At 47.5% G+C, this 16,285-nt stretch overlaps 1 protein-coding gene across 1 annotated transcript in view; it reads right to left on the bottom strand.

Annotated features, from left to right (window-relative positions):
• Positions 1-2,703: 2,703 nt before the first annotated feature.
• The window catches only part of LOC106591630 (lysyl oxidase homolog 4), a 36,230-nt gene continuing 22,648 nt past the window's right edge, over positions 2,704-16,285 (bottom strand). Inside the window, exons 8-15 of the mRNA XM_045709265.2 lie at positions 16,248-16,285; positions 15,346-15,513; positions 14,438-14,600; positions 14,018-14,261; positions 11,037-11,152; positions 9,141-9,277; positions 5,588-5,699; positions 2,704-5,335 (exon numbers count right to left, since the gene is read on the bottom strand). The exon at positions 16,248-16,285 is cut by the window's right edge and continues 117 nt beyond it. Coding sequence (XP_045565221.1) covers positions 5,265-5,335; positions 5,588-5,699; positions 9,141-9,277; positions 11,037-11,152; positions 14,018-14,261; positions 14,438-14,600; positions 15,346-15,513; positions 16,248-16,285 — 1,049 coding nt within the window. The 3' untranslated portion in view covers positions 2,704-5,264. The remainder of the gene's footprint in view (positions 5,336-5,587; positions 5,700-9,140; positions 9,278-11,036; positions 11,153-14,017; positions 14,262-14,437; positions 14,601-15,345; positions 15,514-16,247) is intronic.

The raw sequence follows: 16,285 nt of genomic DNA, 5'->3' as shown, positions 1-16,285 counted from the left end.
CTCTCCGCCCTGACTCTCTCTCTCTCTCCGCCCTGACTCTCTCTCTCTCTCCGCCCTGACTCTCTCTCTCTCTCTCCGCCCTGACTCTCTCTCTCTCCGCCCTGACTCTCTCTCTCTCTCTCTCCGCCCTGACTCTCTCTCTCTCCGCCCTGACTCTCTCTCTCTCTCTCCGCCCTGACTCTCTCTCTCTCTCTCCGCCCTGACTCTCTCTCTCTCCGCCCTGACTCTCTCTCTCTCTCCGCCCTGACTCTCTCTCTCTCTCCGCCCTGACTCTCTCTCTCTCTCCGCCCTGACTCTCTCTCTCTCTCTCCGCCCTGACTCTCTCTCTCTCTCTCTCTCTCTCTCCGCCCTGACTCTCTCTCTCTCTCTCCGCCCTGACTCTCTCTCTCTCTCTCTCTCTCTCCGCCCTGACTCTCTCTCTCTCTCTCTCTCTCTCTCTCCGCCCTGACTCTCTCTCTCTCTCTCTCTCCGCCCTGACTCTCTCTTTCTCCGTCCTGACTCTCTCTCCGCCCTGACTCTCTCTCTCTCTCTCTCCTTGCTGCCTCTCTCTCTCTCTCTCTCTCCTTGCTGCCTGTCTGTTTGTGCATATTTTATTGTTTGAGTTGGGAGCAATTCAACTCCTGTCATTGGTTGAACATTGCATTTAAAAGGTGCATAGACAAAAAAGCGCGATGGGATTGAATCCCGGCCCGTACGGACCTCCGACAGTGATGCCGAGTCGGTCTGTAAGCCAGAAACAACACTATGGAAACTGAACAAGAGAATAAACAGAACTGAAAGAAACAGCCATTATGACATACACTTGCACACCCAGCCACCCAGCCACCCACCCAGCCACCCACCCACCCACCCAGCCAGCCACCCAGCCCTGCCATAGCGTGATGTGAGATCTGTGGTCAGACCATGATAATATCAGAGCTTCAGGCTTTATGAGGAGGTAATGTGCTGCAGGCTTGGCAATCACACACTAGCCACAATGTGCCAGTCTAACAGGCACTCCAGCCTGGCTGCTTAGGGCTTGTCAATCACACACTAGCCACAATGTGCCAGTCTAACAGGCACTCCAGCCTGGCTGCTTAGGGCTTGTCAATCACACACTAGTCACAATGTGCCAGTCTAACAGGCACTCCAGCCTGGCTGCTTAGGGTTTGTCAATCACACACTAGCCACAATGTGCCAGTCTAACAGGCACTCCAGCCTGGCTGCTTAGGGCTTGTCAATCACACACTAGTCACAATGTGCCAGTCTAACAGGCACTCCAGCCTGGCTGCTTAGGGTTTGTCAATCACACACTAGCCACAATGTGCCAGTCTAACAGGCACTCCAGCCTGGCTGCTTAGGGCTTGTCAATCACACACTAGCCACAATGTGCCAGTCTAACAGGCACTCCAGCCTGGCTGCTTAGGGTTTGTCAATCACACACTAGCCACAATGTGCCAGTCTAACAGGCACTCCAGCCGGGCTGCTTAGGGCTTGTTCCATTCCACACTTTCATCTTCAGTCTTGAGGACCACAGACACACACATACATGGTGGAGGTTTTTATAGGGAGAGATGCCAGCTGTCATGCCAACCCAATGCCCACGTGTCATGGTGTGGAGGTTGGTAGGTTGGAACACACAGTAGTTACCAAGCAACCGTTTAACCACAGTGTCAACCATGTGTTTAAGACGGGAGGAAGGAAGAGGACTGCTGCGTCCCAAATGGCACCCTATTCCCTGTGGTGTGCACTACCTTTGACCAGTGCCCATATAGTGTAGTGCAATATATAGGCAATAGGGTGTGATTTTGGACGCAGACAGGGAGTCATGAAGTTTCTGGTGAGAGATCCCTAATACTGCTAAGATGAGGATTTATGTATGTAAATGGTAAAGTATTTTATCTGTAATGTCTTTTTTTGTTGTGTGTCAGACCCCAGTAAGACCAGCTGTCGCCATGGGGATCCTAATCAATCACCTCGAAGAGAAAAGGAGAGGGAATAGGAGTAGGAGGAGGTGATGGGGGACGGGAAGAGGAAGACTGGGAGGGGAGGGAATAGGAGGGAAAGAGAAAGCAATAGGAAGGAGAGGAAGTTGAAACGGACTCAAGTTGCTCTGCCAGTCTATATCCTCTGTGATGCTTCTCCAATGAATGTAATGACCAGGGTCGTATTCATTAGTGCATAACGTTTTGCAACGGAAATCAACGATGTAGATTCCTCATTGGACAAGTTCAGTTTGCGCCTCGCTGTTTCGGTCTGTTTTCTTCCGTTTTGGCGCTGAATGAATATGAATCAGATGTGTTGCTTGTTGAATATACAGAAGGCCTGATGTGTATTCTTAGCCTCTGGCGGTTGTTTGTTTGAATATGGCCTAAATAAGCCTTTTCTGACTACAGCATTACACTGTTAGACACTGACTAAACTTAAACACACTCATCTCAGCATGCCGCAGCTAAAATAAGCAGCATATTGAGTGCATGCCCTAATTGGTTGAGTAGAAGCGGACAGATCCCAGTGTGTCTGAGGTTGGAAACAGCAGTAAAGCCTCTATGTTCCCTAGGTCAGGATGGAGGTCATGGCTCTATATCCACACTGCTCTTTTTGAATGAATGAAAGGTTTCTCATGGTTTATTATGAGGAGTTTAAATGTACATTATATAGCTAATGATAGTATTAATCATCAAATGCTATACACTCAAATGACCATGTACCAAAAGAGCCCTATCGTTTGGAAATCTGATGTTTATTGTTCTCTACCATTGCCAAGTATCAGGTGCAGTACTTATTAGGTACAACAACCATCCCAAATGGCACCCTATTCCCAAAACATAGTGCACTACTTTTAACCAGAGCTCTATGTGCACTGGTCACAATATATCTACCTGTATTATGAGGTTCACTGGTGTTAAAACAGACTGATGACAGCAACTATAGAATGTATCGTAATAAAACATAAACAATACAAAACTAGCGTTGCAAAAACAAACAAAAAATCTGGTAACTTTTCCAAAATTCCCAGTTGTAGGATTCCTATATTTCCCAGATTTCCTGCTTATTACTTCCTGATTCCAGGAATCTTCCAACCGGGGTTGCTGGAAAACCTGGGACTCGTGGGAAAGTTACCAGAATTTTGCAACCTTATGAAAAACACAACTACAAAAGGGACAAAACGTTTTAAGTCAAAAGTACATAATATTAAAGTATAAATTACAAACCTACAGGATGATACTCTATAGAGGTCATATAAAACTACATTTGCAATACATTACAATATATATTTTTAAAGGCTAAACGTTAGCACCATGAAAAATACTTGTCAATGTAATTTCCATATAACAAAAAACACACTTTTTTTTTTTACAGCGAATACTGCATTTGTATTGCATAAATACTGCATTTGTGAAGTAGATATATCAAAGCACATGAAGGACAGTTTTTAAAGAAAGTAGGTGATCTGATTTGATGATGGATGGACAACAGGCAAGAAAGAGGAGGAGAAAATCTACCAAGGCCCGGTTTCCCAAAAACATCTCAAGGATCCTATGGTTCTAAGATAAACTTAGCCTCAAGATGCTTTTGGGAAACCTGGCCCTGATCAATTACTAAGGCTGTGGCCAGACAGGAAGTTTGTGTGAGAAAACTATGGCTTGAGCCAATGGTTTTTCAATGGAAGGCATCCGTTGATGGAAAATGGACAACCGAGATGATTGTCTTTCGAAAGAAAACACACAAGATCACGGCCTTTGTGCGTATGAAACTCCTCCGAAAATAGTTGACTTGAGTTGAACTTTTGACAGACAAAAACGGACAATAATAAATGCGAATCCAATTTCATACGTTTCCATGCCTCTGTTATACTATCTTATAAGATCATGACTGAGATTGAGAAGACAATAGACAACTTATAGGTAGACTCAGCTATTTAACATACACTTACACAGATATAAACAGAATTCAAAATGTCTGCAAGCAGGAAGACACCTTTGTTGTTTACAAGGCCCTACTTCATAAACTTTCGTCTTATCTAACTGTTGAAGTATAGACACCTGAGTTACCTAACCAATTCACAGGCTTGGTTAACTCTTGAGGTTCCTCGGGTCTCCGGCGAGCTAGGTAAATATGCTTTTTGTTTTTAATGCATTTCATCTTGATGTTCTGGTGCCGTTCGAGCAATTTAAAGTATTGATTGGGGTTTTATTTGTGGATGAATGTAACTGTTTTTATGGCTGATTTGTGACGTTTTATTTGTGCTTCCCATGACTGTGTTCTTGTATTCTAATGTGTATATACATATTTTGTGTTTAATGTGTATATCATACAGGGGGCATTTGGTAAAGAGCCTTAGGTCCTAATTTTTTGTATGAAAATGTATGACAATGCCATCTTACTGAGTGTACCTTTAAACAAGGTAGCTTTGCCCCATTATCACTAAATAGGTACAACCATCTTATACAATATACACAGTTTGTGATTTGATAAACATACATGTAATACTCATGTACCTTAGTGTAACCTTCCTACATATTACAGGAGGCTGGTGAGGGGAGGACAGCTCATAATAGTGGCTGGAATGGAGTGAATGGAATGGTATTAAACACATGGAAACCATGTGTTTGATGTGTTCGATTCCATTCCATTTAATTCCGTTGCAGCCATTACTATCAGCCCATCCTCCCCAATTAAGATGCCACCAGCCTCCTGTGCTACATAACCATAGTATGTCTGAATCTTAGGGAACTATCTTGTTGTTTTTCCGTCATTTAAAATCTGTAAATAACTCCATGTTGCGCATCATTTTTTGTTTCAAGACAAGCATCTCTACTTTAATCTAAATCCTGTTACCATGGTGACACCTGACATGTGACAGCTTGATATGGTTTGATTCCAACTGACAAACGTGTCACAACTACCCAAAAGTCCTGTAAACGTCTCTCTCTCTCTCTCTCTCTCTCTCTCTCTCTCTCTCTCTCTCTCTCCAGAGATATGGTTAGCGATGGTGAAGGTGCGATGATTGCTTGATGTTCAGGTGATTCTTTCTTTGACCTTTTCAGAAACAATTCCCCCCTCCCCTCTTCCTTCCTCCCCCCTCCCTCCCACAGTCCATTCCAACCCTGGCTTCCTGGTTCTCCTCCGGCTCCTCTCCCCTTATTGGGTAAGTTGAGATGAGCTGTGGTTCCAAAGCTCTGCCCTGAGAACTCCCATTGGTTGATTGGTTGTTCTGAAGTCTCTCATTCGTTGTTCTGTTGGATGGAGATCTCCCATTGGTTCTTCTGTTGTTCCGTTGGTTAGAGGAAGTTGTTGGTGATCTGACGCTGGTGCTCAAACAGATCCTCCACCTCTGGACTGTATGCATCACCTGAGAGAGAAGGAGGGAGGGAGGGTGACAAATATTACAATAACATTTTTGTGTGGATATGAAGTAGAAATTGATTGAGAGGAGTAATGGAGTGAAGGAGGGATGGAACTCCTGTGGTTGGCCAGTGTGGGTAAAGCAGCCCCCCCCTCCCCCCCCCCGCCCCTCTCCTGTGGTTGGTCAGTGTGGGTAAAGCAGCCCCCCCCTCTCCTGTGGTTGGTCAGTGTGGGTAAAGCAGCCCCCCCCCCCCCCCACCTGCATGGCAGCCGAACATGAAGACCCGTCCTCCATCGTACTTGCAGCGGCAACGCATCACGTTGTTCTGGAAGTCTGACTCAGCCATATCCAACGAGGGGTTCACTTCAACCTGCAGGGAGGGACAGAGGACAAAGGAAGGGTGGGAGGGAGGTGTGTGTCAGATGTTTGTGTGTGTGTGTTTGTGTGTCAGGTGTGTGTGTGTCAGGTGTGTGTGTGTGTGTGTGTCAGGTGTGTGTGTGTGTGTCAGGTGTGTGTGTGTGGCATAACGTGGGCGGTTACCGCTTGAATTATAAGAGGAGGATGAAGTTGCCCCTAGATACTGGTCCAAGTTCAGCTTGACTTTTCTCCCTAATGGTTTGGGTTTAGTGTTGGTAAACTGATCCTAGATCTGTGCCTAAGGGAACTTCTATACGGAGTGGGTCTGTGGGACAGAGAGTAGGATGATGTTGTTCCTACACTGATCTAAGGTCACTGATCCTAGATCAGTGCCTAAAAGGGCAACATTGATACCCAGGAGACGATGACAACTATGTTTGGTTGAGCTAAAACTATCAGCCTATCATTAAGATGTAGTCATGGTAGGTTGGTTGGCATTGTTTTTCCATTCACTCTGTTTCCCAAACATAAAAACATGCATGTGACTTTTCCAGCCTCGTGAAAGACAAAACCGACAGCATAATTCCATAAAGCTGCACTCTTTCATTTTCTACACTCCATCTTTCCATAAAAAATAAACAAATGACAATAAATCATAAAAGTGTTCATAATTATGAAACATGTTCATTTAGTTTTCTGGTTAATTTGTTTCAAGCACTTTATATTTTCTCTTGGCAAGTTCAGAAGGCCTATAAGCACATATTTTATATGGCCTGTTTAAAACAGTAGCATATTAACTTGGCTATATGCCCTGTGTAAAACAGTAGCATATTAACTTGGCTAAATGCCCTGTGTAAAACAGTAGCATATTAACTTGACAGTGGGGTGGATGTCAGTCAGAGACCGTGACAGTGGGGTGGATGTCAGTCAGAGACCGTGACAGTAGGGTGGTTGTCAATCAGAGACCGTGACAGTGAGGTGGATGTCAATCAGAGACCGTGACAGTAGGGTGGATGTCAATCAGAGACCGTGACAGTGAGGTGGATGTCAATCAGAGACCGTGACAGTGAGGTGGATGTCAATCAGAGACCGTGACAGTGGGGTGGTTGTCAATCAGAGACCGTGACAGTGAGGTGGATGTCAATCAGAGACCGTGACAGTGAGGTGGATGTCAATCAGAGACTGTGACAGTGGGGTGGATGTAAATCAGAGACCGTGACAGTGGGGTGGATGTTAATCAGAGACCGTGACAGTGGGGTGGATGTTAATCAGAGACCGTGACAGTGAGGTGGATGTCAATCAGAGACCGTGACAGTGGGGTGGATGTCAATCAGAGACCGTGACAGTGGGGTGGATGTCAATCAGAGACCGTGACAGTGGGGTGGATGTAAATCAGAGACCGTGACAGTGGGGTGGATGTCAGTCAGAGCCTGTGACAGTGGGGTGGATGTCAATCAGAGACCGTGACAGTGAGGTGGATGTCAATCAGAGACCGTGACAGTGGGGTGGATGTCAGTCAGAGACTGTGACAGTGGGGTGGATGTCAATCAGAGACCGTGACAGTGGGGTGGATGTCAGTCAGAGACTGTGACAGTGGGGTGGATGTCAATCAGAGACTGTGACAGTGGGGTGGATGTAAATCAGAGACCGTGACAGTGGGGTGGATGTCAATCAGAGACCGTGACAGTGGGGTGGATGTCAGTCAGAGACCGTGACAGTGGGGTGGATGTCAATCAGAGACCGTGACAGTGGGGTGGATGTCAGTCAGAGACTGTGACAGTGGGGTGGATGTCAGTCAGAGACTGTGACAGTGGGGTGGATGTGCCTAAACATGGCCCCCGTCACCCCACAACTGAGTTAGCATAAAACACGCATGCAGATACACCGGCATGCATGCACACGCACACGCACACACACCACACACACACACATACATACACGTTTGCTTGCACACATAGACACTCAGATACACAGACACACACACGTATGCACACACACACACACACACACAGACATACAGACACACTCCCTCGCTCACACACACTTTATTGTCAACTTAACTACTGTTGAATGAGGGTTTCCTTGGCAACCACATAACGATGCGGCAGACTGGGGCAACAGTAGTCTCGCCGGCCGCCGTTTGATCTCCCAACTTTATGACATGACGAGTGTGTCAGATGATATTCCCAGAAGGCTGAGTGTTCCAGCCCAGCCCGACCAGCGCAGAGAGACCACATACAGACAGGCCCCTGTAGGAGCGATGGACTGGAGGACCACTCCCTCCTGTCTAAACAAATCTCTTTCATCTCTCTGCTATAAACTGATGAGAAATGATGTGATGTGTGGTGGGGCCGGGGCGTGTGGTAAACATTGTGGTGGTTTAGTCACACAGAGGACCCAATCAGACAGTCGTTATGGAGGGGGTTGAAATAGAACAGTCGGAAGGATGCAGGGTGACGTGATGTAGGCTTTGTGATGTCACATCAGAAGCTTCAGAATGGAATCTTATTCTCATTGAACAGAATCTTAGAGAATTCACAAGCAAACAACGTTCTTTGAGCCATCTGATGACCAACTAGAAAAGCAGAGATGAGATAAAGAAGGATAGAATGAAATCTGCTGCTGTGTCCTTCTCTATCCCTTCTACAGGTTGTTTCTCTCTCTCTCTCTCTCTCTTCTCTCTCTCTCTCTCTCTCTCTCTGTCTCTCTCTCTTTCTCTCTCTTCTCTCTCTCTACCTCTCTCTCTCTCCATTCCAGAGTAAGGATACCCAGGGGTGAGGGTGTGCCAGGTGGGTGAGACTCTCTCTCTCTCTCTCTCTCTCTCTCTCTCTCTCTCTCTCTCTCTCTCTCTGTCTCTCTCTCTGTCTCTCTCTCTCTCTGTCTCTCTCTACCTCTCTCTCTCTCCATTCCAGAGTAAGCATACCCAGGGGTGAGGGGTGAGGGTGTGCCTGGTGGGTGAGACTCTCGCTCTCTCTTCAGTGGTAATGTGCTGACAACGTCACAGTTTCCCTGTCACTGAGCCAAGCCTTTCTCTGAACAGGTTATCACTCCCCTTAAACACAGGTTCAATACATCCTTCTATTTTAAACCCACACTTTCACTCAAACTACCTCCAAACACGTGAACCAGCTGGACCGACACGTGCAGACAGAGCCAAGACCCATTTACGCTCCAATTCTAGTCTGTATCACAGCTTTTCATCTCTTCCTCCTGGTCTCCACGGTTACTGGAGCCAACACTTAGTTTCTGGAAGAGGAACGACTAAAACACAGAGCTACATTTGCTTTCTTTTCTTAAATGTATTCCATGCAAAAGTTAAGAGGCCGTTGATCCATTGATAAAGCTTGTGTGTGTGTGTGTGTGTGTGTGTGTGTGTGTGTGTGTGTGTGTGTGTGTGTGTGTGTGTGTGTGTGTGTGTGTGTGTGTGTGTGTGTGTGTGTGTGTGTGTTCTAACCTGAAAGATGTACTCCCCGGGGCTGATGTCGGTGATGTCGATCCACTGACAGTCGATGTCATGGCGGTACGTATCCCAGCAACCTACCTGGATACCCTGCTCTCCCATGTTGTAGCACGCGTAGCGCTTCTGGAGACCTGCATGTTGCCATGGAAACACAGTAAGTGTAGGTGACGGTGACTGATCAAGTTGAAGATCAAGTTAAAGATTTGGATAAGATCCAATTGAAGTCTATTGTCATGTGAGAGATGTATTTACAGGTGAGAGATCTAAGGACAGGTGAGAGATCGATTGACAGGTGAGCGATCTAGTGACAGGTGAGAGATCTAGCGACAGGTGAGAGATCTAGCAACAGATGAGAGATCTAGTGACAGGTGAGAGATCTATTTACAGGTGAGAGATCTAGCGACAGGTGAGAGATCTAGAAACAGGTGAGAGATCTATTGACAGGTGAGATATCTAGCGACCGGTGAGAGATCTAGCGACAGGTGAGAGATCTCGTGACAGGTGAGAGATCTAGTGACAGGTGAGAGATCTAGTGACAGGGGAGAGATCTAGTGACAGGGGAGAGATCTAGTGACAGGTGAGAGATCTTGTGACAGGTGAGAGATCTATTGACAGGTGAGAGATCTAGTGATAGGTGAGTTGATAGGTGTGAAAGTGCATGGGGGGACTCGTGGACTGTTTAGGGTTAGGCTAGGGGAAAGCCTGGTCAAATTAGGCCAGGTAAAATAAGTGACACAGGTGACGTACCGTCGAGATAGTAAGTATTCTCCAGACAGAAGGGTTAAAGTTAGAGACAGGTAAGGTGACATACCGTCAGGACAGTAGGTAAGGTGACGTACCATCGGGGCAATAGGTAAGGTGACATAACGTCGGGGCAGTAGGTAAGGTGACAGAACGTCGGGGCAGTAGGTAAGGTGACATACAGTCGGGACACTAGGTAAGGTGACGTACCATCGGGACACTAGGTAAGGTGACGTACCATCGGGACACTAGGTAAGGTGACGTACCATCGGGACACTAGGTAAGGTGACGTGCCATCGGGGCAGTAGGTAAGGTGGCGTACCATCGGGACAGTAGGTAAGGTGACGTACCATCGGGATATAAGGTGACATTCCATCGGGACAGTAGGTAAGGTGACATACCGTCAGGACAGTAGGTAAGGTGACATACTGTCAGGACAGTAGGTAAGGTGACATACCGTCAGGACAGTAGGTAAGGTGACATACCATCAGGACAGTAGGTAAGGTGACGTACCATCGGGACAGTAGGTAAGGTGACATACCATCAGGACAGTAGGTAAGGTGACGTACCATCGGGGCAGTAGGTAAGGTGACGTACCATCGGGACATAAGGTGACGTACCATCGGAACACTAGGTAAGGTGACGTACCATCGGGACATAAGGTGACATACCATCAGGACAGTAGGTAAGGTGACGTACCATCGGGGGCACGTAGGTAAGGTGACGTACCATCGGGACAGTAGTTAAGGTGACGTACCATCGGGGCAGTAGGTAAGGTGACGTACCATCGGGACAGTAGGTAAGGTGACGTACCATCGGGGCAGTAGGTAAGGTGACGTACCATCAGGACAGTAGGTAAGGTGACGTACCATCGGTACACTAGGTAAGGTGACGTACCATCGAGACAGTTGGTAAGGTGACGTACCATCGGGACAGTAGGTAAGGTGACGTAGTATCGGGGCAGTAGGTAAGGTGACGTACCGTCGGGGCAGTAGGTAAGGTGACGTACCGTCGGGGCAGTAGGTAAGGCGACGTAGCATCGGGGCAGTAGGTAAGGTGACGTACCGTCGGGGCAGTAGGTAAGGTGACGTACCGTCGGGGCAGTAGGTAAGGTGACGTACCGTCGGGGCAGTAGGTAAGGTGACGTACCATCGGGGCAGTAGGTGTCCTCCAGACAGAAGCTGGCTTTGTGACCCTCAGCGATCTTAGTTCCATTCAAGGTCAGAAGGTCATAATGGGTGAAGACCTCAATGCTGTGGTAGTGCCTGTGAGGAAGAGGAGAGGAGGAGGAGGAGGAAGAAGAAAAACAGAGGTTATCAATGCTATTCAACATGAAGAGATTGGAGAACAGTTAACAGACACAATAACAATAGCACTGAAAGCTTGTTTGCTTGTCTGTTGTGTGAGGAAGAGTTGGAGGATGATGATATGTTTTTCTACTGTTGTTGTTTGTCTGGTGTGTGACTTACAGTAAAGCAATACATATATCAAATGAAATCTTGCCTACGTTCATTTGATATATAACACTGACAGACAGAGATTTTTCTTTTGACACAGCTTTTTTTTGTGTAGCCGTGGCGATGAATATATATACTGCTCAAAAAAATAAAGGGAACACTTAAACAACACAATGTAACTCCAAGTCAATCACACTTCTGTGAAATCAAACTGTCCACTTAGGAAGCAACACTGATTGACAATAAATGTCACATGCTGTTGTGCAAATGGAATAGACAACAGGTAGAAATTATAGTCAATTAGCAAGACACCCCCAATAAAGGAGTGGTTCTGCAGGTGGTAACCACAGACCACTTCTCAGTTCCTATGCTTCCTGGCTGATGTTTTGGTCACTTTTGAATGCTGGCGGTGCTTTCACTCTAGTGGTAGCATGAGACGGAGTCTACAACCCACACAAGTGGCTCAGGTAGTGCAGCTCATCCAGGATGGCACATCAATGCGAGCTGTGGCAAGAAGGTTTGCTGTGTCTGTCAGCGTAGTGTCCAGAGCATGGAGGCGCTACCAGGAGACAGGCCAGTACATCAGGAGACGTGGAGGAGGCCGTAGGAGGGCAACAACCCAGCAGCAGGACTGCTACCTCCGCCTTTGTGCAAGGAGGAACACTGCCAGAACACTGCAAAATGACCTCCAGCAGGCCACAAATGTGCATGTGTCTGCTCAAACGGCCAGAAACAGACTCCATGAGGGTGGTATGAGGGCCCGATGTCCACAGGTGGGGGTTGTGCTTACAGCCCAACACCGTGCAGGACGTTTGGCATTTGCCAGAGAACACCAAGATTGGCAAATTCGCCACTGGCGCCCTGTGCTCTTCACAGATGAAAGCAGGTTCACACTGAGCACATGTGACAGACGTGACAGAGTCTGGAGACGCCGTGGAGAACGTCCTGCTGCCTGCAACATCCTCCAGCATGACCGGTTTGGCGGTGGGTCAGTCATGGTGTGGGGTGGCATTTCTTTGGGGGGCCGCACAGCCCTCCATGTGCTCGCCAGAGGTAGCCTGACTGCCATTAGGTACCGAGATGAGATCCTCAGACCCCTTGTGAGACCATATGCTGGTGCGGTTGGCCCTGGGTTCCTCCTAATGCAAGACAATGCTAGACCTCATGTGGCTGGAGTGTCAGCAGTTCCTGCAAGAGGAATGCATTGATAATATGGACTGGCCCGCCCGTTCCCCAGACCTGAATCCAATTGAGCACATCTGGGACATCATGTCTCGCTCCATCCACCAACGCCACGTTGCACCACAGACTGTCCAGGAGTTGGCGGATGCTTTAGTCCAGGTCTGGGAGGAGATCCCTCAGGAGACCATCCGTCACCTCATCAGGAGCATGCCCAGGCGTTGTAGGGAAGTCATACAGGCACGTGGAGGCCACACACACTACTGAGCCTCATTTTGACTTGTTTTAAGGACATTACATCAAAGTTGGATCAGCCTGTAGTGTGGTTTTCCACTTTAATTTTGAGTGTGACTCCAAATCCAGACCTCCATGGGTTGATAAATTGGATTTCCATTGATTATTTTTGTGTGATTTTGTTGTCAGCACATTCAGCTATGTAAAGAAAAAAGTATTTAATAAGATTATTTCATTCATCCAGATCTAGGATGTGTTATTTTAGTGTTCCCTTTATTTTTTTGAGCAGTGTATATAGACTACAATAGAAAGGAATACGAGACAATTAGAGATCTGTTTCTAACCGTTTGCTCTTTATCACAACCTCACGCTCCCAGAATAGAACCGAAGACTAAGACGCTGTGTTCGTCAGTTGGATTGGACCCTGCATGGTACTGCTGTGGTCAGGAGAGTGACCAGGTTGTTCTCACTCTGTCGACCGCAGCAGAGCCACAACCACAGCAGTAAAGAACCATTCCACTTGGAATGGTCACAGTCAAGACTGTTGACACGGTTGGTTCAAGAGGAAGGAGAACCAGGTCAAGAATAACTGTTCTTTGTTTAGTTGAAAATGCCTATACCACAACCCCTTACCCCTTACCCTTATCTCCTTAAACCACAACTACCACAACCCACCACTCTTGTCTCTTAAAACTTAAAAAACCCATGTCTCTTAAAACTACAATGACCACAACTCCCTCTTCAGTACCTGTGACTGGTGTCAGGTCCAGGGCTCTGGCAGCTTTAGTTCTGAATTCAGCCCATGTTCATGATCCCAGACAAGAACTACCACAATCCAATCCCCATACACTTGTATCTTAAAACTACAACTACCACAATCAACCCTCCTACACGTGCCTCTTAAAACTACAACTACCACAACCAATCTCTCTTAAAACTACAACTACCACAACCCACAACCCTTAAAACTACAACAACCAACAACCCATCTCTCAAAACTTCAACTACCACATTTTAGTCATGTAGCAGACGCTCTTATCCAGAGCGACTTACAGTAGTGAATGCATACATTTCATACACTTTTTTCCCCGTACTGGTCCCCCATGGGAATCGAACCCACAACCCTAGCGTTGCAAACACCATGCTCTACCAACTGAGCCACACGGGACCACAACCAACAACCCATCTCTCTTAAAATTACAACTACCACAACCCACTACCCTTGTCTATTAAAACTCCCACAACCCCCCTTTTGAGTACCTGTGACACTGGTGCCAGGTCCAGGACTCCCTGGTCGCTCTAGGTCTGAAGTCGGCCCGGCCCAAGTTCATGATGCGTGAGGAGAATCGTAGCAGGCGTCTGTGTCCGTAAGGCCAGCTCATCCGGGCAGCAGAGGATGATAGACAGTTCTCCTCATTGGCACAGGTCAGGAGGTGCAAGGGGCGGTCCTCCAGGTAGGCTGTCTCCTGGACCAACTGGGCATCTAATACCAGGTCAGGGGCCGCTGTCAGGGGGATCAGAGGAGGGGTAAGAGGTTAAGGGTTGAAAGGTCAGCATGTGGAAGGGTCTATGTGAGTGTTGTTGAGGATGTATGTGTGCTTGCGTGATCGTGCGCAGGTGTTTGTGTGTGTGTGTGTGTTCGTCCGTGCTTGTGTGTGTGTGCTGGTTGTAAGAACTCACTCTCAACACAGGTGACCCCAGCCGCCTTGCCCTCTCCTCCCCTGGGGCAGTAGACCTGTGTGTTCCTACGACACTGCTGTATGGACATCTCTGTACCGATGCAGTGGGTTCCAGTCAGAACCACCTCTGCTGCCTCCGGAGCTCCGGGCCAGTACCACGTCTCCTGTAGGACACACACACACACACACACACAGAACCATGAGGGCTGGAACTGAGTCAGTAGGTCACATGACCAGTGCCAAACCCAAATCTTTTTCAGATAATGACTGGCTCCATTACCATTATACATAATAGTTTCATTAACGGACATTATCACAATTCTCCACTCTCTCTTTCTTTTTCTCCCTATGGGCTTTTAACACACACACACACACACACACACACACACACACACACACACACACACACACACACACACACACACACACACACACACACACACACACACACACACACACACACACAGAGAGAGACAGAGAGAGAGAGAGAGACAGAGAGAGAGAGACAGACAGACAGACAGACAGACAGACAGACAGACAGACAGACAGACAGACAGACAGACAGACAGACAGACAGACAGACAGACAGACAGACAGACAGACAGACAGACAGACAGACAGACAGACAGACAAACCAAAAGGCCAGGAGGGAAATCCTATCACAATAGTGTCCCCTCTACAAACTGATCAGTTGTGTGTGCACCACAGGAGGCTGGTGAGTGGAGGACGGCTCATAATAGTGGCCGGAAGGCAGCAAATGGAATGACATCAAACACCAGGAAACCATGTTTGATGTATTTGACCATTCCACTGATTCCCATCCTCCCAAATTAAGGTGCCACCAACCTCCTGTGTGTGTGTGTGCACGTTTGTACATCTGCGTGCCTCCATGTTCATTCTGTTCATCACCTGGTGTGCTCTGTTTGCAAAGCCGTAGCCCAGCTGTCTGCATACCACCATGGCCTCGTTGATGCCCCAGTTCTCACTGCAGACGGCCCCCCAGCGCTGTACCCCTCCCACCTCCATCAGCACCTCCACACGCCCCTCTGCAGGCTCCCTGCCCCCCGCCAACCGCACCTGGCACAGACGGGTTAGAGACACTTCATAGACACTTCATAGACACTTCATAGACACTATAAATTCCTATTACCACTTTGTAAACACTAATGAATACATTTTGTGATTGTGTGAGTAAGCTGGTGTTGGGTATGGGTAAGCGTGTGTGTGTGTGTGTGTGTGTGTGTGTGTGTGTGTGTGTGTGTGTGTGTGTGTGTGTGTGTGTGTGTGTGTGTGTGTGTGTGTGTGTGTGTGAGTATCTCTGTCTGTGTGTGTTTCACCGTGTATATCTCTGTGTGTGTGTGTGTGTGTGTGTGTGTGTGTGTGTGTGTGTGTGTGTGTGTGTGTGTGTGTGTGTGTGTGTGTGTGTATCTCTGTCTCAGTGTGTGTTTCACAGTGTGTATCTCTGTCTCAGTGTCTGTGTGTGTGTGTGTGTGTGTGTATCTCTGTCTCAGTGTCTGTGTGTGTGTGTGTGTATCTCTGTCTCAGTGTGTGTCTCTGTCTCAGTGTGTGTCTCTGTCTCAGTGTGTGTCTCTGTCTCAGTGTGTATCTCTGTCTCAGTGTGTATCTCTGTCTCACAGTGTATATCTCTGTCTCAGTGTGTGTCTCTGTCTCAGTGTGTATCTCTGTCTCAGTGTGTATCTCTGTCTCAGTGTGTATCTCTGTCTCAGTGTGTATCTCTGTCTCAGTGTGTATCTCTGTCTCAGTGTGTATCTCTGTCTCAGTGTGTATCTCTGTCTCAGTGTGTATCTCACCGTGGTCTCCAGCCCAGTGTTGGGGACGTTGCAGCGCA

This window comes from Salmo salar, chromosome 02 (assembly GCF_965601325.2).
Source record: "Salmo salar chromosome 02, fSalSal1, whole genome shotgun sequence".
Taxonomy (NCBI): Eukaryota; Metazoa; Chordata; class Actinopteri; order Salmoniformes; family Salmonidae; genus Salmo; species Salmo salar.
Note: the sequence above shows the minus strand (reverse complement) of the source record. Positions and strands in the feature narration are given on the sequence as shown.